The sequence below is a fragment of the Hyaena hyaena genome, unplaced genomic scaffold (genome assembly GCF_003009895.1).
Source record: "Hyaena hyaena isolate Hyena2069 unplaced genomic scaffold, ASM300989v1 scaffold_120, whole genome shotgun sequence".
NCBI lineage: Eukaryota > Metazoa > Chordata > Mammalia > Carnivora > Hyaenidae > Hyaena > Hyaena hyaena.
In genome coordinates this window covers 3,264,462-3,287,889 of record NW_024080752.1, presented here as the reverse complement: position 1 = coordinate 3,287,889, position 23,428 = coordinate 3,264,462, and the positions used below count along the sequence as shown (strand labels likewise).

Sequence of the window (23,428 nt, the reverse complement as noted above, 5' to 3'; positions counted from 1 at the left end):
GGACTGAGGGCAGATTACTTAACCTGTCTGAGCCTTTTTCCTCATAAAGAAAACCCCTGAATTGTACACTTTAAAATGGTGAATTTTATGGTATGATACATATGTCAATAAAAGTGTTATTTTTTTTAAAAAGGTACAGGGCACTGTCAATTAAAAGGGCGAGCTGGAAAATGGCTTGATTTTAACCAGAAATGAACCACAGTCTGATTATGACTCCCACCTCAAGGAGATTCTAAAGGTGTTACTGAGAAAGGGAAGCAGGGATATTTTGAAGTGTGTTTAAATAGGACGATGAGAAAGAGATCCAAACTGTGAGAGCCAGATTTGAGGAAAGCAGGAGAGAACAGACCCAGAGGGTAATAATAATGAAGAGAAAAGCCAGGTGAGGCAATAAAATGGACAGAAATCAAGCAGAGAATGCATGAGGCGGCATTTGCTGGTCTCAGGACTCTAAGGCAGGAGACCCTCAGAGCTACACTAAGTGCTAAAGAAACCTAGAGGCAGCCTTGATGGGGTGGGCTAATCCAAACTTTATATGCTTTAGCAAAGCATATTGGAATATTCAGAAATATTTACTTCCTAAGATTCCATGGAGGAAAGAATCATTTAAAATGTCCCCCTTGAAAATTGCTGTGACATGAATAGCCATATATCCCTTTTCATTTTTCTTTCTGTTGGCTGTGTTTCTCTTGCTAATGTCTCTCCCTTGTCCCAAGTTTTTTTTTTTTTAAATTTTTTTTTAATGTTTTTTTTAAATTTATTTCTAGTAGAGAGAGAGAGACAGCGTGAGCAGGGGAGGGTCAGCGAGAGAGGGAGTCACAGACTGAAACAGGCTCCAGGCTCTGAGCTGGCAGTCAGCACAGAGCCCGACGCGGGGCTCGAACCCACGAACCGCGAGATCACGACCCAAGCGAAAGTCGGACGCTCAACCAACTAAGCCACCCAGGCGCCCCCCTTGTCCCAAGTTTTTACCCATCCTGGCCTAGCCTAGCTCTGCCTCTCTTCTCATCCACAGATGTGTGGAAAGGTTTCTGCTTCCTCCTGAATTCAGCTATTTAACCCCTTCATGAGTATTTCTTAAATGAGAACTTGGTGACAAAAATCCTAATAGATCCTTGGATTCCTGCTTCCATGAGCTTCCAGTCTACTGAGCACCCTCACGCTTCAGCCTTTTCCATCTCCCTTCACCTGCCAGTCCCTTTTACTCTTCCCTCCCCACTGACGCCCCTTAAAGTCTGCACCGGAGACAGGCTAGTGGAATCAGTTCAGCAAATACTGTTTAAACCATCTCACTGAAGAGAATGCTTCGCTCCTGGGATGCAGGGACACACTTTTATGAGTTGAGTAAGGAACAAACCTATCAAGCTCCTTGTCGATTCTTTCCTGCCGCTGTCTTAGGAGTTTTATTTCTTCATCAATTCTGTGCTTCTCTCTATAAAATCAAAATTTCAAGTTAAATTTCAAAATAAAGCAGGCATTTCTAATTGTGAAAGACTAAATGAGCAACTTGCTGACTTCTGCAAGTGAGTAAAAGCCCTTCAGAGACCGGGTCCTTGGCACCCCCTCCCTATGCACTGCTTGGTGTGAGGACGCCCCCAGCCCATCCCCTCCTATATATACATACCAAACGCGTAACTCATGACACCTGAGTATGGTCTGGGCCACCTTGCTGCTTCAGCGGGGGCCCTCTTACAAAGTATCATGCCCCTTCTTCCCACTGAGCACAGGAAATCTAAGGGCTGTGTGTGTACGTGTGCATGTGTGGAAGGGGTTGGGGACCTGGGGGAGGGGGGAGGGAAATGGGGACCCTTGGAAAGCAGAGGCTCAAACTTTTGTCCTGCCCACTGAATAAGACCTACCCGGCTGCTCTTCTGTTTCTTTCTCTCTGCTGTATTTGATGGTGCTTTCCTCAATACCGCCCCAACTGATGCCCCTACTCCAGGGAACTCATCCTGAAGACAACCTTTCTGTTCTCTCAGGGCTCCTCTTTGTAAACAAACAGTACTCCAGTCTCTGTTCCCTGGAGCTCTCTCCTGGTCTCTCCATGCTGGGGTGCCTCCCTCCAACCACAGCACAGCAAAGCTTCCTTCCTTCCTTCAACCCCTGGACACTTGCCATGGCTCCACAGCTCGAAAGTACATTTTTGACACTTACCAGAAAAGAATCTCCAAGTCTATTAAGACACTCAGAAGTGATTCCCCTCACCAGTAAAATAAGGAGCTTGATGCAGACGATTTCTAGGGTCACTTCCAGCTCACAGAGTTTATGATTTTACATTTAACTTGGCATCAACTTACATCCTAAATTCCTTTTGATTCTTTGCAAATTGCCTTTTTGCTTCTTTTATGATATCACGGTAAGTTGGAGCAGGTGGTGTGATTGGCTTATGGTTAAGGAAAGATTTGTAATTAGGAACATTTGGGAGAGTAGGACAGTACCCACCATGGGAGAAGGGGGACCAACGGGCTATCTCACCTGGGCTTCCCATTCATGAGGGGTCTCAAGTGTGGACATGAATATTATGTCCAGATTTACACTGAGAAGACAGAAAGAAAGCAGGACCTATTAGACCACGTTAATCTTGTGTCCCGTTATCTGAACTACACCACCCCCAGTGCACTCAGATGTAATAGTTTCCTAAGTTCTGAAATTACCTTTTTTTTGTGGTGGTTTGTGTGTCTGCAAGCATGTATGCATGTCTATGTACATTAAAGGCAGCAGTTTGTTAAATGTAAATATTTAAAATGTATCAAAAATTTCAAACCTATTTAAACATTTATTCATTTCTACATATGCCAAGGATCTCAAGGTTTCTTGACTTCCAAAAGGCTCTGGAGGTGACTGGCAGTATATGCTGGTTGCCTTAGTTATTACAGGGAAGAAAGCTGGTAAGTAGAAGGTGTCAGTGTGCTTTTAAAAAGCCCAGGGCTCTTGCCCCATCTGTTTCTGGTACAGCCTATGGTTGTGTTCCTAACCCTGGTCTTAAATCCACATTCCTGCTGCTGCTGAAGTCCTCACTTCCCTTCTGAAACAGCAATTGGTAAATGACTCCAGGAGGCAGCCTTTGGCTGGTGTTAAGAGAAGACCTTAGCCTCACCGATAAACTAGAAGCTCCTAAACCTCTGTGATCACCAAGACACAGGGCATGAGATTGTCCTTGATGGCCCCCACTCCTCCTGAAGCACTCTTCAATATTACCTCTATCTTTCTCTGACTGCATATTTATTGTCTCTTTCAAGGCTGTCCTTGATGCTCATTTTTTTAAATTTATTTGGTATGAGAATGTTAGGAGCAGTCCAGTGGATTTGGTCTCTGAAGGCAGGACCACATAGGTACTTAACTGTATGACCTTAACTTCCTGAATATTGTATCTCAGTTGAGGTAATCAGAAGGAAAAAGATGGCTCCACAAGAAAGATTCTCACAATGAACTTGAATAAAATTCATGTCTTTCCTATGAAGCTCTAAGCTACTCAGGAATGATCTTCAATCACTTATAATTGGAAAAATCAAGGTCTTAGAATCAAGGAAAAGAACACCTGGTTTTCTGTGCACTCAAGACTACTTTCTTGGCAGTGCTAGAAGTGCGAAGTTCTCTGGGTTGCTCACAGAGCCCATTTAAGCAGGCTTCTTAAGAGTACCACTGACTGTAGAGGGAAGCAGTGTTGACAGCAGAACATCCTCCATCCTCCCAAGCACCGAGTTTGAGAGGTTCTGGGTGATTACATTACCTAAAATGGACCAAAAGTCTCTGAAATAGGTTTTAGAGAAGACTATTCATTGATACATTCCAAGTTTATTTTTCTCCTTAATTATATCTAGGTTTTAGAATAAGATTTTCCTTCGAGGAAGAGAGGAGCTTGACTTCACTGTTTAATGTCACAATGGCATATGGTTCCTGAACTTACGATTTGATGAAAAGTTTATTTGTACTGTGTGGGTAGAAATCAAAGTGCTTTGATAGCATCTGGCATCCCCAGGAGGCAGACCAGCGACTAATGTGCACAGGACAAATGCTCAGTATTGGCTTCAAAGACTCATTCAGGATACAGCCCTCTTCTGGGCACCATGAAGCAAAATTCAGAAGTCAACAAAGTGTGTGTCTTCAGTATCCTTTACTCATCTGCTCTCTTGATGCTCTTATTTCAGGACCCTCTGAGCTCTTCCTCTCTCCATGGCTGGCACTGACGGGCCATTTCCCAAAGATTGGAGGAGTGCCATCCTGGAGACCGAGCTCTGGTTCTGGCACTGTGGTCAGTATTTACCATCTAAGACATGGTAGCCAAGGTAGTTAGCCAGGCTGGCCCTCCTTCTCCTTGTCCGTAAGGGATGGGGTTTAGCTAGATGGTTGTCTGGCTCTCATCCTGTTCTGATTTTCCATGAAATAGAATATGAGCCCATTTAATTTCAGATTTAATATCAGCCTATTTAATCTTCATCTCTAAGGTAAGGGCGAAAGGCTTAGAGAGGCGTGAGATGGAATTGGAAATTCTGTAAAGGAAGGAAGGGGAATGTTAATTGGATATGGGGGCTGGATGAGAGGGAGGGAGAGAGAGCAAATGTGACTAGGATAATGATGGAATCGTTAATGATGGGGAAGTCTGTCATTTTGGAGGATGTACTACAGGGGATGAGAAGGTATTTTAATAATGGGCATGTTCAATTAGAAACTCTCAATAAATGCAGATAGAGATCAATGGGAGCAGATATGAAAACAGAGACTCTCTTGAGAGGTGATGGTTGAAACAATGAGAATGAAGGAGACCCTGAAGGAGAATGGAGTGAGAAACGAATGGAAAATAAAGAACCTTGAGGAGGAGAGATTTTAGGGATTAGTAGTGGTTAGAAGGAGGGGAGGAGCCAGGAAGTGGTCTAACACAGTAACATACCAAAGGAGAGAAGCTCTTTAAGAAGGAGGAGTGTCAAGTAAGTCATAAAGGTCAATCTGAAAACCAATAAAGAGCCACCTAATTGGGTGATACCAATACTCATTCCACAATTACTTTTTGAGCACCTGTTGTGTGCCAGGCACTCTTCTGGACCCTGTAGATTGAGCAGTGAACAAGATATACAAAGCTTCCACTCTCATATGGCTCATATTCTAGAGCATGTACACTTTCCATAAGCCATTCACCACAGAGAAGTCAAGGTATACTCAACTAAGTCCCCTGCTTAAAGGAAGACATAATAAGCAAAGAAACTGGTTAAATAGTGGTAAGTACTGTAAGGGCAGTAAAATAATGTATGAGAAGAGAAGGCTGGGATGTGTTTGGGGCAGAGAGAAGGCCTGAGTATCCAAAGAAATGGAGCTGGCCATAACATCTGAGTAGGAGAAAGGAGAGTGTAGCTGGAGCAGAGTGAGTGAGGGCGGAGAGGTAGGAGATGAAATCAGATAGGTGGGGCTGGATCTTCTAAGGGGCTTCTCAGCCAATGGCAAAGTGCAAGAAGAAGCTGTGAGAAGCCTCTAAGCAAAGGACTTATTTGAATTATCCCTTGATTATGTGATGAATGGCTTGTGGAAAGCGGAGAAAAAGAGAGGCTCTTAAGGAGGCTGTTTCCATAGCTGGTAGGGGTGCTTGGGCTACGGTGTTAACAGTGGAAACTGGACAGTTTCAAGATGCGCTTTAAAGGTGGAGACGATAGAACTCAAGGCTGTTTTAAAATAGGTGTCCTACAGCCTAAAGATGGAATAATATTGTAGACATAGGATATAATATATCCTTCCTTCCTATCTTCCTTCCCTCCCTCTCTCCCTCCCTCCCTCCCTCTCTCCCTCCCTCCCACCTTCCTTTCTTCCTTTCCTTCCCTCCTTTTTTTTTTTTTTTTTTTTTGACATTGGAATTTCTAACAAAATATCTGGGGCACCAAGCCTGGTGGTACAGATCACACTCTGGGGCAAGGAGTCCTGCCTGTTGGCCAGCCCTTAAATGATCTCAGGGCTAATCAATGCCTGTGCAGAAAGCTGACAATGCGCTTCTCCTAACAGTTTAACACCCAGGCCCAGGAAAGCGTGGTACCAACTTATTGAGTTAGCCTGCTTCTTGATTAGTATATCAAACACTGTACAGGGCTTAAGTTAACTAGACATCCTCAAAGACACTGTATTTGAGGTGGTGGTTAAGCGGCTGGGACAATAGCTAGAAATAAAGTGGAAGTACAGAGTTAACATTTGTTGGATATCCAACATGCACTGCGATGGGATCTTTACCGTATCTATAGAATTCTGCGTGAGATTCTTCACAAAATAAAAGCTTTACTTCACGAAAATAGCTCTACCCCCCACGGTCCTGTTTGCTGCCTGGCAGAGGGCATCCCAGGAAGCCCTTTTCCCGGTCAGAGCCTCATTTTGGACCGGGTTTCTGTTCTCAATGTGCTTCTGAAGGGCAGTTCATTTTACTCTGGGAGAGACATTTCATAGTGATGTAGGTTATATTCAAATAGTAGCTATTGAACAACAAATTTAACAACTGAAATTTCCCGTTTTCAACCGATTGTTCTCAAATCTAAAAGGGCAGTAACAAAAGCCTCACTTTAAATAAAGCAGAGGGAAACTAAACTTTACAAAATCTACTCATTTTGACAAATGTTTCAGCAAGACTTAAAAATATTACTGTGGTAATCGTTTTTCAACACAGGTTACGTCAAATCATTATGCTGTGCACTTGAAATTTACACAATGGCATATGTCAATTATATCTCAATAAAAGCAAAAAAAAATTACTGTACAAAGAATATTATAGCAGCAATAATGTAATCAAAAGCAAAGAAAAAATTCCCCCATAATCCTACCTTCCAAAAAGCAAAACTATTGTTATATTCTATGTGCCTTTCCATCGGTCATATACAAATGTATATTTTACATTATTGTTATAATGGCATGGTTGCTTTCTTTACGCAACTATCATTAATTCCCCATGCATCCAAGTTTTGTAGTCCTTATTTTAATGTTTGTAAAAGATTTTGCCCTGATGCATAAAACTTTGCTGGGCTTTTGTATATGAAATAATCAGTTTCTCCCCTCTTCCCCAATTGTGTTTTCCAGTATGACATCCCTCCACCGCCCCCCCCCGCCACACTTTCTAGCAAGGGAGGCCTGTGTCTTTCCAAACTCAAGTCCCTTTGAGTTCAGGGAAAAGACAGCCGTGTTTATGCTTAGCTTGAGACTGATGTGATGCTCATGACTGAAAAAAAGAGGCTGTGGTCCATTTCATTCCATAAGCAAGAAGCCTGCCAGTTAAGCCAGATTTCCACCTTTCGTTTTTTCCCCCTTTGCCTGTCACACACCATGAAGAAGTCCAGCAGCTTTATTTTTAAATTTTTTTCAAAGTTTATTTATTTTGAGAGAGAGAGAAAGAGAACACAGCAGAGGAGGATCAGAGAGAGGGAGAGAGAGCATCCCAAGCAGGCTCTGTGCTGTCAGCTGCAGAGCCCGATGTGGGGCTTGAACTCACAAACCATGAGATTATGACCTGCGATGAAACAAAGAGTCAGACGCTTAACTGACTGAGCCACCCAGGCGCTCCTATTTTTTAAATTTTCTTTAAAGTTTTTGTTTACTTTGAAAGAGACAGAGGGGGGTAGGGGTGGAGAGAGAAGGAGAGAGAGAATCCCGAGCAGGCTCCACACTGCCAGCACAGAGCCTGATGTGGGGCTCAAGTCAACAAGTGGTGAGATCTTGACCTGAGCCAAAGTCAACAGTCATATGCTCAACCAACTGAGCCACGCAGGCATCTCTAAGTCCAGCAGCTATAGAAGAAAAGGCTTACCAATCTTTCTGAAACAAGTGATACCTGAAGATACCAGGCAATTTTTAACATCTGTCCTTATCTTCTGGCTACATGTAGTGATGAAACTCTTCAGATCTTGGGGTGCCTGAGTGGCTCAGTCAGTTAAGCATCCAACTTTGGCTCAGGTCATGATCTCATGGTTCGTGGGTTTGAGCCCTGCATCGGGCTCTGTGCTGACAGCTAGCTCAGATCCTGGAGACTGCTTTGGATTCTGTATCTCCCTCTCTCTCTGACCCTCTCCTGCTCCCTCTGTCTCTCTGTGTCTCTCAAAAATAAATTAAAAAGAAACCTTTAAGATCTTCTCCAGAGTAAAAATCAAAGAAAGCTGAATGTCATTCTTTTTGTAGAATGATGAACACAACTAACAATGTATTTTTCCTAAAGTGTACAAGGTCTTGAGCTGCTGAAATTTAATTTGCATGCTGCCATTTCCTGGTAATATTTAATTTCTCTCTCAGGCTGCCTGTTAGAGTCTCACAGATTTCATCCTTCTCCAACGTTATATTGTGCTCTTCAGCATGGTTCCCACGATGAAGTATTTATGAGGGAGACTGTGCTTGTCACTCTGACCTAATTGGATTTTCTTCCTTGAACATTCGTTTTGTACTACTGGTACTAAGACAAAGAACTATGTTTTATTCTTATAAATTATTAATTTTGAACATATGTCATTATCATAATAAACTAGGTACACATTCTTTGTAAAGTCATTCTCATTGCCCACAGAATTTGGTCAGAGTTGTACACTTCTGCTGTGTGATGAGTTCTGGGCTGTATGATGTTGGGACTGACTAAAAGCTCAGCATCTTCTTGCACTATTCAGTGGTGATGGCTTTTAGTAGACTTTTGTTAATGTCTCTTGATGAATAGCCTAATTTTTATCCTCATCAGACTTATAAAGTCATCAGTTTTCCCCAACTGTAGAGAATTAGAGTACTTACAGCTTATAAACTATGAAGAATGGTTATATTTTATTCCTTGGGGATGACTGTGGCAACATGTTTTCCAATTCCACTGTCTGAATTGACCTCACACTGTGTTTTCTCATGTAATGCTACATGGAGTTTACATGGCCTGCCACTAAATTGACAAGGGGTCGTTTGGGCACAAATAAAATGGTCCTGTTCTAGGACTTCATAGTAGCTGTGGTTGGGATATGACACACTAAAACCTGGAGGCATCCTAAAGACCTCAATTCAGACTCTGGGTTCTCTGACCTCCCTTTATAAACACAAGAGTATTTGGGGCACCTGGGTGGCTCAGTTTGTTGAGGGTCCAACTCTTGATTTCGGCTCAGCTTATGGTCCCAGGGTCATGGGACTGAGCCCCTCATTGGGCTCCATGCTCAGCATGGAGCCTGCTTAAGATTCTCTCTCTCTCTCTCTCTCTCTCTCTCCCTCCCTCTGCCCCTCTCCCCTGCTTGCACACACACATAAATAAAAATAAAAAGAAATAATAAAGTAGAAACAGAGTATTAGTGAAACAAGTGGCCTTAGAAATTGTAGGGTCCATTTCATTATAATATAGATGAAGAAACTAGAGCCTCTAGAAAGGAAATACCCTGTCTTTGAGAAGTTGGGCATGTGTGAAACTCAGGAAAAGAATGTCCAGGGACAAATTTTGCTTCTATCTGTCAAAAGTACTGTCCTAGAATGAAGCTGCAAGAATGAAGCTGCAAGGAGACTGTGCTGGCTACCCCACATCCCTTAGATACATTCCTTGGAGTATCTTTAGAATTCCTAATGAGATTATCAGGTTTAAGGCCAAAGTGTCCATTCTATGCATAATGTTATAGTATAAGTTATAAAAGGAACCTAGGCAGAAAACTGTGGTCACAGTCTTGTCGTGAATTCATTTAATTCCTAATCCTAAAAACTGAATTCTTAAAATAACTTAGCCTGTGGCCCAAACTGATCTTAGAACAGTTCTCTTCTGCTTACTATTTACCTTTGCTTACAATTCAAATATTTTAATGTTAGATTTACAAGAGTGTCAAACATCCACAACATAACCATGTATCCAGGAATTTCTTAAGAAGTTATTACTCACCCCATGTGCCTTATTCTATGGGAGACATTGCCACTGTTGGAGTCTCACCTGGCATTACATGTAAAATAGGGGTTTTAGTAAGTCTCATGATCTAATACAGCATTAGCACTGGTTTAATAGCGTAGTTTAGAAAACTGAGGGGATAGGGTTACCAGAAATATTAACACAGGTTTAACGAAAAGCGTTCTACAAACTTGCCAGAGCATTTACTCGGCATGGACACACGAAGATCAAAGAGACCTGGTGTTTGTATTACGGGAGTCAGTAGGAATGAGATGACAGTGGGCAGTTTTTCAAGTGGAAGACGGAAGAACTATAAAAAACAGGCACAAAGACTCTGAAAGTCTATCAGCCGGTTCGGCTTTAGTGCAGGGCTGTGTCACACTGGAGGTGCCGCTCCAATAACTTAGGCAGGATTCTGTTGGCAATGACCCCATTTCCTGCCTTTGCTGTTGGAGTGCTTGGTGCCTTCACACGGGTACCAGTGCCGGTTATGGAAGAGGTATTCGGGAGGTGTTCAGTGTTCTTGGCCTACTCAACGAGCATTGTAACTGAGATTTCAGTGGAGCTGAATCATAGATTTCATCTTGTGAAGCCTGGTCATCATCAGAAGGTTACTTATTTTTGCTTTATTGTTTAAAAAATCCGGGAAGTATAATATATCTTTGAGGAAAATTTTCATTAAAATGGTTAAAATAAATTTTGGTGCTTTAGACGGTTGGCTGTAGTTACGTGGAAAATTTAGTTATGGGCAACAGTTCACTCTCTGATACAACTGGATAAACAAGTTGCTGATTTATTGATTCCACAACATTAATAGTTTATGCCCTTGTACAGAGACAGCTCAAGGGTTGTTTGGAGGGAAATTAGCCATCCCCATTCTTTCCATCAACCCTCCTCCACTCACAAAGCTAGTCCAAATAAACAAACAAATTTTGGGTTTGTTTTGCAAATATAGTGCCTTGTTTGTAACTGGATGGAATATCTAAGCCCCTCCCATAAAGACAGAAATTCTAGAGACCCTACTCCACTGAGATGAACCAAACTGGATTATTAGTAACAAAATAGAAGCAAATGGATGTGAGATAACAACCAAAGGAGCCAATCTGTTTGTTCTTAAATACGCAGGACTTCAGCTGGAAGCTAGGATAGGGTTTCTACGTTCAGAAATCCTGGAGTATATCTCACCGAATCACTTGGTGCCATAAACTGGTAGTGATTTTTATGGGGTGAGTGCAAAGTAAAAGTGTAGATTTCATTTACTTGCTCCTTTGCCTGCCCACCTTCAAGGAAGAGAAATGGGTTAGATGAACACAAAATTATAGTCAGTTTTTGTATTTAATTGAGATACTGCTTTTCAGTACTAAATTCTAAGCATTCAAAAACGTTATGGCTTTTCCACTTGATTTTTTTTATTGACTAATAACATGTAAAGCAAGAATATCCATTTTTCCCCCAATGGTTGAAATCATTTAAACTATTTGAAAATGAAATTTTCTTCTGTTATTTGATATAAATTGGGCTTTACCATATTTATAGTAAGTTAAAAAAAAAGAACCAACCAAAATCTTAACTCTTACTAACTCTCCAGGATGCAAATCCCTCCTGCCCCCCCCCCCCCCCCCCCCCCCCCCCCCCCCCCCCCCCCCCCCCNCCCCCGCCTCTCCCCCCTCCCCCACTGAGCCACCTTTATAATCTAAAATCCCAATTGTGGCTAAAACAATTGATACAACCCATCCCCTGAAACCTGATTACCTAAGGGCAAAAGTCCATTTATTTCATTAGTTAGTTTGCTAACAAGTTTCCTGAATTGTGTTTTGTGTCTTGTGTATTTTATTAAAAGAAAGTTAAAGAAAAATGCAAAATAGAACTTAAACTGGGTCTGTAAGAAAAAAAGGCCGGATATTAACAAGCAATTTTGTAATTGTCTTTGGCTCAAGGTGGCCGCAAAATGCGTACAATACACATGTGCATACTTAACTCAAGTAAAACAAAACCCCTTTGTTCCTCAAGTTCTAAAAAAAAGGTATGATGTTCATTTTCTACACTCCCCCCCATTTTTTTTTAAACTTGGCTTACACTCTTAACTGGCAGTTTGCGAAAGGAGGAAACTTAGCAACCTACTCAACAAATTTTAGAATAGCTTCAATTAAAAGTCAACTAAAAATAAAAATAAAAACCTCCTTTTCTTTATAAGAGCAAAATTTAAATACTTGATGTGTCATTGATCCTATCATGCTTCTATTGTCTTTGTCTGCTTATAAAGTGCTCTATTAAATAAGTCCCATATATTTTTAAAAATTTAAAATCTTGTCCTTTAAGGAATCCTTGAGAACCTAGCAGGAGAGTTATGAAGTTATTCTGGTAGCTGATACAAATTAGCATCAGTGGGAATTAATAAAAGGAGTCCACAAACCAAATATCTGACTACCAAAGGCAATCAGAGTATTTCATACAAATCTAGGCTACTTATAAGGTTATTGACCCAGGGGGCTTGTACAGAGTGGTAAGCCTTCTTCTATGGATTGAAGCCATGCTATATAGTGCAAAATTCTGCATGATGCTAAAAGCAGTTACCCCTGAGCAAAAACAAAAATTAAACAAAACTAGGGAAAAAATCCAACCAAAAAAAGTAAAATATGAGAGGAAATTAACACTGTTGGTAATTTTGTTGGATGAGTGAATAACGAAGGATGGATAAGGTAAGATAATATGTAATCTTAAACCACTCAGCTTCTAAAATTAGACGTCTGCAAGTGGCGAGGCAAAAGGAAGTTCTGTACACACTGGCTGTCTGACATCCCAAGTGACATCTCAAGTTCTGTGAATAGATTAAGCCTTCCTTCTTACTCAAGATAGTGCTGTCCATAGAACATTTTTATGACCATGGAAATGTTCAATATCTGCACTACCCAACAGTCACACACAGACAGTGAGCACTTGAAATGTGACAGTATAACTGAAGAGCTTTATTTTTACTTATAGTTGATTTTATTAATTTAAATATAAGTTTAAATAGCCACACATGGGCTAGTGGCTAACATACCGGACAATGCAGCTCCAAAATTATTTAAAAAACCCACAAATACCTAACTCTATGTACATATATCTATTTCTTTATTTCTTTTTTTTTTCTTTAATGTTTACTATTTTTGAGAGAGAGAGAGAGAGAGAGAGAGAAGCAGAGAGAGAGAAGCAGAGAGAGGCAGAAACCCAGAATCTGAAGCAGGCTCCAAACTCTGCCCTGTCAGCACAGAGCCCGCGGGGCTTGAACTCTCAAGCTGTGAGATCCTGACCTGAGTCAAAGTTGGACGTTTGACTGAGTCACCCAGGTGCCCCTCTATTTCTTTAAATCTTTCTCAAAGTAGTATATATTATCACTTTATGTAATATTGTAAAATATCATTGAACAGATCACATATTAATCTTGGTTTTCTCACTATATATTTATCTAGTCAGAACTATTAAGTTTGTTAACTCTTACTCAGAGAAGCTATCAAGGTATCAGAACAGTGAGAAAAAGAAAACCACCTTTTATGGGCTAGTTCCACAAAACTGAGTGTACACAGTAAGAACCAATGGTCCATCTCTTAAATTATCTTCAGAATCTCCCTGAGTCTTGCCTTTTTTGGAGTCCATTTTTTCACCTTGATGTTCTTGCACCTTTTGCCTTATATAATGCCTAAGACTTGGGCAACCTCTCTCCTAATTGCCTCAGGGTGAGTATGTCCTTTCCATTCTTAACAGTACTCTCTAGGATATGGGAGTCAAAGACACAGTGAGCTGACTGACCCCTTACTATAACCCTTGATGGTTGTCAAGATTGACATTGACAGGTGCCTCTTTTGCTTCAGTGCTTTCCCATGTTCTGGCTTGATTCTTTTTTTTTTTTTTTAATGTTTATTTTTGAGAGAGAGAGAGGAGGAAAGCGAGAAGGAGAGAGAGGGGGTAAGGGGACAGAGGATCCAAAGTGGGCTCTGTGCTGACAGCAGAGAGCCTGATGGGCTCGAACTCACAAACCTCGAGATCGTGACCTGAACTGAAGTCAGATGCTGAACCGACTGAGCCACCCAGCGGCCCTCTGGCTTGACTCTTTGACTCCAGTTTCCCCAACTCTACTCCCTCTTCTTTCTTTCACCCTGCTGGTGGGATTTCCCCAAGTCATAGTACTGGATTATGCAAATACACGGGATTGTAGAAAGGAAGCAGACTCACCTTTCGTGCTCTTTTCACGGAAAAAAGCAACCTGGTGAGCATTCTTTCCATTTTCTTACAGACTAAGCCTCAGTTTAAGATACCCTTGTTTAATACTTAAGCACATCATTTATGTTTCAATTGTTGCTCTGCTTCCAGAGTAAGTAAAAAATTACCCATTTCTCTAAAGACTGCATACTTTTCCAGGCAAGGGAAGTGTGCTTCCTTAGACATTTAAAGGTATCATCTTTCTTGAAGGCCACTGTGCCACAGCTTTTCAACACTGAGAATGGAGAGGAACAGAAATTGTTCAGGTGAGTGTAGGAGGAATGCTAGAAAAAGGCTGTACCTAGGGTGGAGATGACAAGCTTGTAGACAAGGTCATCCATTAGACAATAAGTTACCTGACAGCAGAGGTGACATGACCGTCATCTCTTTAGCACATAGCTAAAGGTTTGCCCACATGCATCATATTTCCCCTTAAAACCATGTTGTCAAGGCTGTTATGTACTAGTAGGCACTTGTATGCTGTACCAGTCTTACACAGATCATAGGATTTTGAGTTGTAAATGTCTTCTAAACAATGCAAAAGTGACTAGCAGATATGGGATTGTTAGTCTAACTCAGCACTTAACTAGTCCTACTTCTAGATAATGGTAAGCTCTTTCCTTAGCAAGAAATAACTCTAGAAAATGTGGGAAACCACCTGGCCAGTTCTGCCCAAACTCTAGAAGCAGGTAGCCCCATTTCATGGTGGCAGATGAGATCCACAGTACAATGCTAATTTTTTTTTAAAAATGTAGTTTCCCTATGTTTTTTCCCTCTGTTTACATTTAATTGACTGTTGGGGATCCAGAAGAAAAATAGTGAGCAATCAATGGATTGTTTTCTCTGTAATGGTGAGAAGCAAAACCAACAGTTTCCCCTGTGTTAAATAATATTGGGAACACATTAACCCAGGTGGCTTTCTTGGAAGCAGACTAAGAAATGGAGATCAGCGTACAGAAGGTTTATTATGGAGTGCTCTTGGGATCAACATTTCTGGTTTGCAAGGGAAGGAAGTAAAATTGGGCAGAGAAAGAACTTAAACTGTGAAAATAGTCCCAAGGGAAGTATAAGCTGATCAACAGGGAGTTCCAAAGCTGGGATGACCCTTCAGAATTGTTCTGAATTGAGACAGAACAGGCCCCAACATCAGTGACTTTATGTATCACATTAGTCAATGGATGTGGACCGCCTTTGAAAGGGGGCATGGTAGTTATCTACTGCTGTATAATGTACAACCCCAGACTTAGTGGTATAAAACAACAACTACCATTTGTTACTATTATCTCAATAGTTTTGGGTGTTGATGGGGCTCCACTTGGTGGCTTTTAGTTGGGGTCAGTTTGTGGCTGGAGCTGGAGACATCTCAAAGGCTTCCTCACATATGTGGGTTTGATGATGTCTGTGGCTCAACCTCAGCTCTGGCTGCTCACTGGAGCATGGCCTCTCCATGTGGTCTGACTTCCTCCTCACAGAGCAGATGTTTCTAAGAGCATTCCGAGAGCAAAAGCAGAAGCATTACAGCAGAAGCTGTAATGCCATTTATAACCTAGTTTCAGAAGTCACTCTCCATTGGCTGAAGAAGATAAATGTCCACCCAAATTCAAGGAGAGTGGACATAGATGCTACCTCCTGATGGGACAGATGGCAAGGTCATATTGTAACAGGAGCATTTAGGAAGGAAGATACTGTTGTGGCCACATTTGAAAAATATAATCTGCCATAGGGCATGACCTGGAGCAAGACCACTATCATTAAATGATGCAATCATTGTAAGGTGTTAGCAACTGAGGGCTCTCTGCCTCAGTAGTTTTCAGCAGCTGAAAAGTCAGTCCCTTATTCTGGAAGCAAATCTGGGCATTTAGAGCATCCATACTCTCCTGTCCCAGCGTTGCTGTTGTTTTTTCCCTTTTACAGCTTTATCGAGATATAATTAACATGTGACATTGTGTAAGTACAACGATGTTGATTTGATACACTTACATGCTGCAAAATGATTACCAGAGTAGCATTAGTTAACAGCTACATCCCTTCACATAATTACCATTTCTTTTTTTGGGGTAAGAACATTTACGATTTATCCTCTTAGCAACTTGCAAGTATGCAATACAGATGTTAACTATAATGACCACACTATACATTAGGTCTCCAGCATCTCCCTGTTTCCCCCGCTCCTGAGCCCCTGGAAACCACTATTCTACTTTCTGTTTTTATGAGTTTGGCTTTTTTAGATTCCATAGATGGGTAGTATTATAACTATTTGTCTTTATCTGATTTCTTTCACTTAGCATGATGTCCTCAAGATCCATCTGATGAGAACAAAGGCAAGAGAAATGTAGCTTAAATTAAATTTCCTTATAGCTTGCAGCCCAATAGATACCTGAAACATACAAAGTGTGACCTTCCTCAGGGAACTCATGGCTGCGTTAATGCCTTAATGTTTATGTTTTATTAAAGACTAAAGTAACCTTATCTTAACAGCAGCTAGCCCCTCAAGGTCCTGAAACCCTTGCTTCCAAATTCCTTAGAGACTTAACGCTATTCCTAATGTCCACTAATTAAAAAGTATATAATCAGTCACTCCTCACAATCCAGCTCTTTCTGCCCTCAGGTCCTGTCCCTGTGCTATAATAAAATCACCTTTTTGCACCAAAAACGTCTCAAGAATTCTTTCTTAGTCATTCACTATGAACCCAAAACTTCCAAGTTTCATAATTTCATCACATTCATGTTGTTGTAAATGGTAAGATATCCTTCTTTCTTGTGGCTGAATGATATTCCATTGTCTATCTACTCTTCTTCGTCATCCAGTCATCCATTGCCGGATATCTTGATTGTTTCCATATTTTGGCTACTGTGAATAAGGCTGCAATTAACACGGGATTGAAGGTGTTAATTGAGATCTTTCAATTTTGAGATCTGTCTTCATCTCTTTTGGATATATACCTAAAAGTGGTGATACTGGATCATATGCTAGCTGTATATTTAACTTTTAAAAAACAGTTTTATTTAAATTCCAGTCAGCTAACATACAGTGTAATATTGGTTTTAACTGTACACTATAGTGATTCAACACTTCCATACAGCACAAGTGCTCATCACAACAAGCACACTCCTTGATCCCTGTCACCTATTTACCACGGCTCCCACCCCCGACACACACACCTCTCCTCTGGTAACCATCAATTTATTCTCTATAGTTGAATCTGTTTCTTGGTTTGCCTCTCTCTTTTTTTTCCCCTTCACTCCATTTAGTTCTTTCCTCTTTCTTTCTTTCCTTCCTTCCTTCTTTATGATTTTATTTTTGAGCATGAGAGTCCCCTTTTCCCCACATCTTAGCCAACACTTGTCAAATTTTTTCATTTTTGATGATAGTCATTCTAACAGGTGTGAAGTGATACCTCCCTGTGGTTTTGATTTGCATTTCCCTGATGAATAATGATGTTCAGCACCATTTTTTGTGTGCCTGTTGTCCACCTGTATGTCTTCTTCATAAAACTGTCTATTCAGTTCCTATGTAGACTTTTTAAATTGGATTTTTTTACTATACAGCCATATGAGGGTTTTTTTTAATAGTTTTGATAATAACCCCTTACCATATACACTATTTGAAAAGATTTTCTCCCATTCTGTAGGTTGCCTTTTCATTTTGTTGATGGTTTCTTTTGCTGGGCAGAATCTTTTCAGTTTGATATAGTCCCACCTATGAATGTTTGCTCTTTCACTTGTGCTTTTGGTGTCATATTCAGAAAACTGTTACCAAGACCAACATCAAGGAGTATTTTCCCTATGTTTTCATCCAGGAGTTTCACAAGTTCAAGTTTTATATTTAAGTCTTTAATCCATTTTGAGTTAATTTTTGTGAGTGGATGTGATTATCCACTTTTTCCAACACTATTTACTGAAAAGGGAATCCTTTCTCCCACTGACTATATTCTTGACTTGGCTGTCAAATATTAGATGGCCATATATGTGAGGTTTTATTTCTGGGCTCTCTATTCTGTTCCATTAGTCTATATGTCTATTTTTATGCTACTAAAACACAGTGTTTATTTCAGCTTGAAGAACTCCTTTCAGCATTTCTTGTAAGGCAAGACTAGTAGTGATGAACTTCTTCAGCTTGGTTTGCCTGGGAAAGTCTCTCTCTCATTTCTAAAGGCAAACTTTGTTGAATAGAGTATTCTTGGCTGGCTTTTTCTTTCTTTCAGCACCTTGATATATCATCCCTACTCTCTCCTGGTCTATAAAATTTCTGCTGAGAAATTCACTGATAGCCTTAAGGAGATTCCCTTGTAAGTTACTAGATTATTTTCTCTTGAGGCTTTTTAAGATTCTCTCTTTGTTTTTGATTTTTGATACTTTTAAAACGATGTGCTTTGGAGAAGATCTCTTTAAGTTGAATTTCTTTGGTGACCCATGAGCCTCAGGAACTTGGATATCCAAATCTCTCCCCAGATTTGGGAAGTTCTCAGCCATTTTTTCCTTAATTAACCTCTTTTATTCCTTCTCCATCTCTTCTCCTGGAACTCCATTAATTCTCAGATTGTTTCTTTTGATGGTATCATACAGAACAAGCAGGCTTTCTTCACTGCTCTTCTTTCTTTTTTCTTTGATCTCCTCTAACTGGACAGTTTTAAAATTCCTATCTTCTACTCACAGATTCTTCCTGTGTCTGATGCATTCTGTTTTGATGGTTTGTGCTATGTTCTTCATTTAATTCATTATACTCTTCAGCTCCAGAATTTCTATTCAGTTCTTTCTTATGATTTCTCTTTGTTAAACTTCACATTTGTTCATGTATAATTTTCTTGATTTCAATGAATTATCTTTGTATTTTCTTGCAGCTCACTGAGTTTCCTTAAAATAGCATTTTGAATTCTTTATCAGGTAAATCAAGATCTCCATGTCTTTGGGATTGGTTATTGGAAGATTATTGTGAGCTACTGACGATGGCATGTTTCCTTGATTTTTCATCTTCCTTGAAGTTTTGTGTTGTTGTCTTCACACTTGAATTAGCAGTCATTTCCTCTAGTCTTTGTTAACTTTCTTCAGGAGAGAAATACCTTCTGTCAGCCCTACTAGGGATTCTGTGGCTTTTTCAGACCTACCTTTTATGGATACACCTGTTCCATGCTTCTTGCTCCCTCTTGTGGCAGAATTCTTAAATTTGTATGCCCTCTCTTGATTCTGTAGCTTACCAGGGCAAGTGCTGATAGTCTGTCTGCCTTTTGTTTTCCAAAAGTGGCATTAAAGCTCAAGCTTGCACTATCTCCCTGAAACATAGATTTGGGCTGGCACAGGTTTTCTGTGTATACTCACTGGCCATCTGCCAAAGTTTGCTCTCACCATTGCCTCCTGGAGCATGCACAGGAAGCTGACTACAGGGTATGTGTGTGTGTGTGTGTGTGTGTGTGTGTGTGTGTGTGTGTGGCACATGAGCATTAGTGCTGTGGGGGACATTCTCATAGGATGGTTCAGATGATTGTGGGTGAGGTGGCCCCAGTGGTTCACGTGCAAGCTTCTTGATGGAGTCTGTGACACAGTTGGTAGAATCTGTATCCCTTTAATGCCCTCTGACAGTCCTATCTGATATTCTTTCATTCTCTTCTTATTCCCCAAGTCATGCAGCTCATGATTCAATACTCTGGTGAAATGGGCCTTTCTGGCAGTAATCCACACAAGTTAGGAAAGCTGAGTGCTTATTCACATGCTCTCACTTTCTTCCATGTGAGAAATCATGGCCTAGAAGATCTTTCTTGATCTTATGCTGCTCTACCTTGGGGAAGCGGTGAAGTCAAATTGTTAACTGTTCTTACTCCAGTGTGTCCACACTCACTGTATATATCTATATATAGATAGATAGATATACATATATATACACATATATATACACATACACACACACATTGTTTTTCTCTAGTAGTGTTGGAACTTCTCTCTACTGAAAACTTGGACTTCCACAAAGGCCTTCCTGTCCATAGATGATTGTCTGTGAGGTGTTTTCCAAGGATTCCCAGACTGTAACCATGAGGGGCTAGAGTGGTTTACAGGCCACTACAGGACCCACAGGTGGAACTGAGGTCTATATGCCTATTACCTAACCCTCAGGTGGGTGAGACTCCCCTCAGGTCCCTTAGCAAATGGTGCTGCTCCCAGAGTTCCCACAAAGGCACTCTTGTCTGTGGATGGATGCCTAATTGTTGCTGTAAGGAGGAGATAGAAATATGGCTGAGGAATGTCTTATTAAGCTGTCCCTGTGTTAAAAAAGTTTGGGGACCATGCATACTTTTTTTTTCAATCCCTATATTTAACAATGTTGAGAATAAGAATAAAAATAACTTAGCTGCTTGCTCCAGGAAATGCTTTCTCCTGAAAGAAAAGACTCTGAACCAGCTAAAATAGCTTACTCATCAAAACTCACTTCAAGACCCTTGCTTCACTGGGCCCACCAGTCCAGTTAAACACTGCCTGATCCCAAGTAATTCCCTGCCTTGCATAGCTTGACTCAAAAATCATCCAACTCAGGCCCTAAAACACTATAAATATCATTCCTGAATTTACCCATTTTGAGACACTACTAACGCTCTGTTAAACTGGTATTCTTCCTTGGATTTACTTGGCCAAGTGGTTATTCTGGTGGCCTTTTAGGGAAGCTGACACCTGAGAATGAGAGAGAACATGTGCCCTCTGAAGAACCTGGTTCTACAGTGAGTTAACAAAATGAGAATGTTGTCATTTCAGGAAAAAACTGAGCTCTTTACTAGTTTAGCCACTGACAGTGGCTGACAGTATGGAAAGTCAACTTCCTCCAACAGAATCATAAATCTCAGGATTCGAAAAGGCTTGGAATTGATCTAGTCCAATCCATCTGCTTGGTACACATGGAGAAGAAGCTCAAATCTCTGCTTAAGTTAGAGTAAATTTTAGAGACTCCTTCAGTCTCCTTGGGATTCTTCTCTACACTATTATCTTCCCTCTTCTATCTCTTCCTTTCCCCAGCCTTAGCACACCTCTTCCCTCGTTTTCCTCTTTGCAGACAGCTAGAGGAAAGATCAGTCCTTCAGTGGGGTTTGGTGGAGGGTGTCTGTGTTGCCACAGGGTTCGGTGCTGGGCGTTTTCAACAAAAATGTATTTTTAAAACACCTCCCATTCCAGGAAGCTAACATCTGGTTTCTATTATCTGAAAGGTCTCATTAAAAGATAAATATTGTCATATACATATCCCTATTTCTGAAGCTGAAGGAAAGTGAGGGTTACATTTTTGGTGTTCAATTTCGTAAATAATGGAACAGACTTTCTAGTAGTATGTGCCTTACTATCTGCTGCACTCTTGAGAATTCTAGAAGGACTGAGGGAAAAAAGTATTTTATCTTGTCTTTACTAGAAAAATAACTAGATGGGACGGCTCTGGATTAGAGGTTTTTTTGAACATTTGTCTTTTAGCTAATTTATCCTTTTAAAAACGTGATTACCAGGTCCTTAGTATATGTCAATTAGCTTGAGATGTCATTGGCTTGGAATGAAAAATGCATTTGAAGGTAATTTTAGTAACAACTCACAGGCTGCTATTCACATATTGGTGAGAGAAAAAAAAATCTTTGTGTGCACATGTGACAAAGGTTATTGGAAATATTTTTATAAATAAGAGTGAAAAGAAGTTGCACATGGGTCTAAGGAGTTTCCCACTGGGCTCTTGCTGTGTGCAGATCAAATGTTAGACAGAAGTGGTGACCTTTCATGAGTCTGAGGATTTCTTCCTTTTCTTTTTTTTCCCCACTGTTGGCTACTTGCTTCTCCCACATCACAGATAATTCAAAACAGACGATTTCTTTGTATAGCTTTTATTTTTATGCTGGTTTAGGTCTTGTTATATCCCACATTATTTGCAATTGCAAGGCTTAATGATCCACCCCTGGACAGTTTTTACATGTTAATAAGTCTGTATATGCATGTGTGATGGTGGGAGCATGTCTTCGTAGTAACACTAAGCTCTCTGTATCATTCTGCATTGAGTTCAGAGTTTTTTCTAAACTGCAACAAATGTGAGTCTTCTAAATTCATGTTAGAAATACAGATGCAGTCGATAGACATTCCTTTTTAAGAGGAACCACACAAACTACTCCAACATTTTGTTCCCAAGTCTTCTTTATCTCTTTTCAAAAAGTAATTTGTGTTTCACATGTAAAAAAAATCATCAGGCTATTCGGTATTTTTTGTTGTTGTTTTTGTTAGTCTACTCTCAACACATTAAAGAACTTGGGGTGATGTGCAAAAACACAGTCAATGTGAGAAGGGAAAATTAGGAGCTCCAAATTCTATGCAGTTTAAAGATACATTATATATTCAGCTCTGGGTCCTAGAAGTAAACATTTTTTTTCCTGTTTTACTCATAACTCTAATACTAAGTAATCTAGTTTGAAAAATATACTCAAAGGTCATTCGTAAAAAAATTCAAATTTTCTACTAATACATTTTATATCAACATTAAAACATTTACTATTTTCCTTATGAATGTACATTAAAAATCCTGTCAGAATCATGAGCACCCCTGTGAAGTACTATTACATTTGTTCCCTTCCTCCTCCTCTCCACCAACATTTCCAGTCTTCTCTGTGTTTATATACAAATTCTAATACATTGACAATAAAACAATCTACCTTAGGACTTGGGCAAGTCCCTCCAAATCCAAAGAAATATTACCTCTAATGTTTAAATTTATTTTTAAATGTATCTGTTCCACAAGACAATGATTTAAAAATTGCATAGTGATCAAATATGATATTGCTCTGTTTTTGAGTTAGAGAAAGTATATCATTAAAATCTCTCATTAAGTAAATAAAAGGATTTTGAAACAGAACACATATGATCATGCAATCTTAAATGTCTGGAGAAAAGCTTCCAAAATGATTTAATGCAGAACCAACTGCAGAAATTGGAAAGAACTATTCTGAAATATGAGGAACATTATCATGACATCCCTTTTTTTGGGTCCTCTGTTGACTTCCCTGCCTCTTATCACCCTTGCCCCAAACCATAGTTGTGATTATCCTTAAAAGATGAGAATAAACTTTTATCTTTTTGTGGAGCTACACATTCCCCCGGGAAAGCAACTAGCTATCAGAGTGTGAGAGTGTATTGGCTATGAAACCAGACGACCAAGGAGAGAGGCCAAGTGCAATCATTTAGCAAGTCACCTTTCCTGTGCCTCAGTTTACTTATCTTAAAATAGAGACAATAATAGTATCTATCTCAGAAGCTGACATGAAAATGAAAGGAGTTAATAAATATAAAGCACTCAAAAGAATGCTTGGCACACAGAAACTGTTCAATAAAATTTGAAAAGTATTTTGATAA

General features: G+C 40.1%; 1 protein-coding gene across 1 annotated transcript in view; it reads right to left on the bottom strand.

Annotated features, from left to right (window-relative positions):
• Positions 1-23,428, bottom strand: part of FAM227B (family with sequence similarity 227 member B) — a 197,025-nt gene that overhangs the window by 3,604 nt on the left and 169,993 nt on the right. Inside the window, exons 15-16 of the mRNA XM_039237154.1 lie at positions 2,298-2,375; positions 1,358-1,432 (exon numbers count right to left, since the gene is read on the bottom strand). Of these exons, the coding sequence (XP_039093085.1) occupies positions 1,358-1,432; positions 2,298-2,375 (153 nt within the window). The remainder of the gene's footprint in view (positions 1-1,357; positions 1,433-2,297; positions 2,376-23,428) is intronic.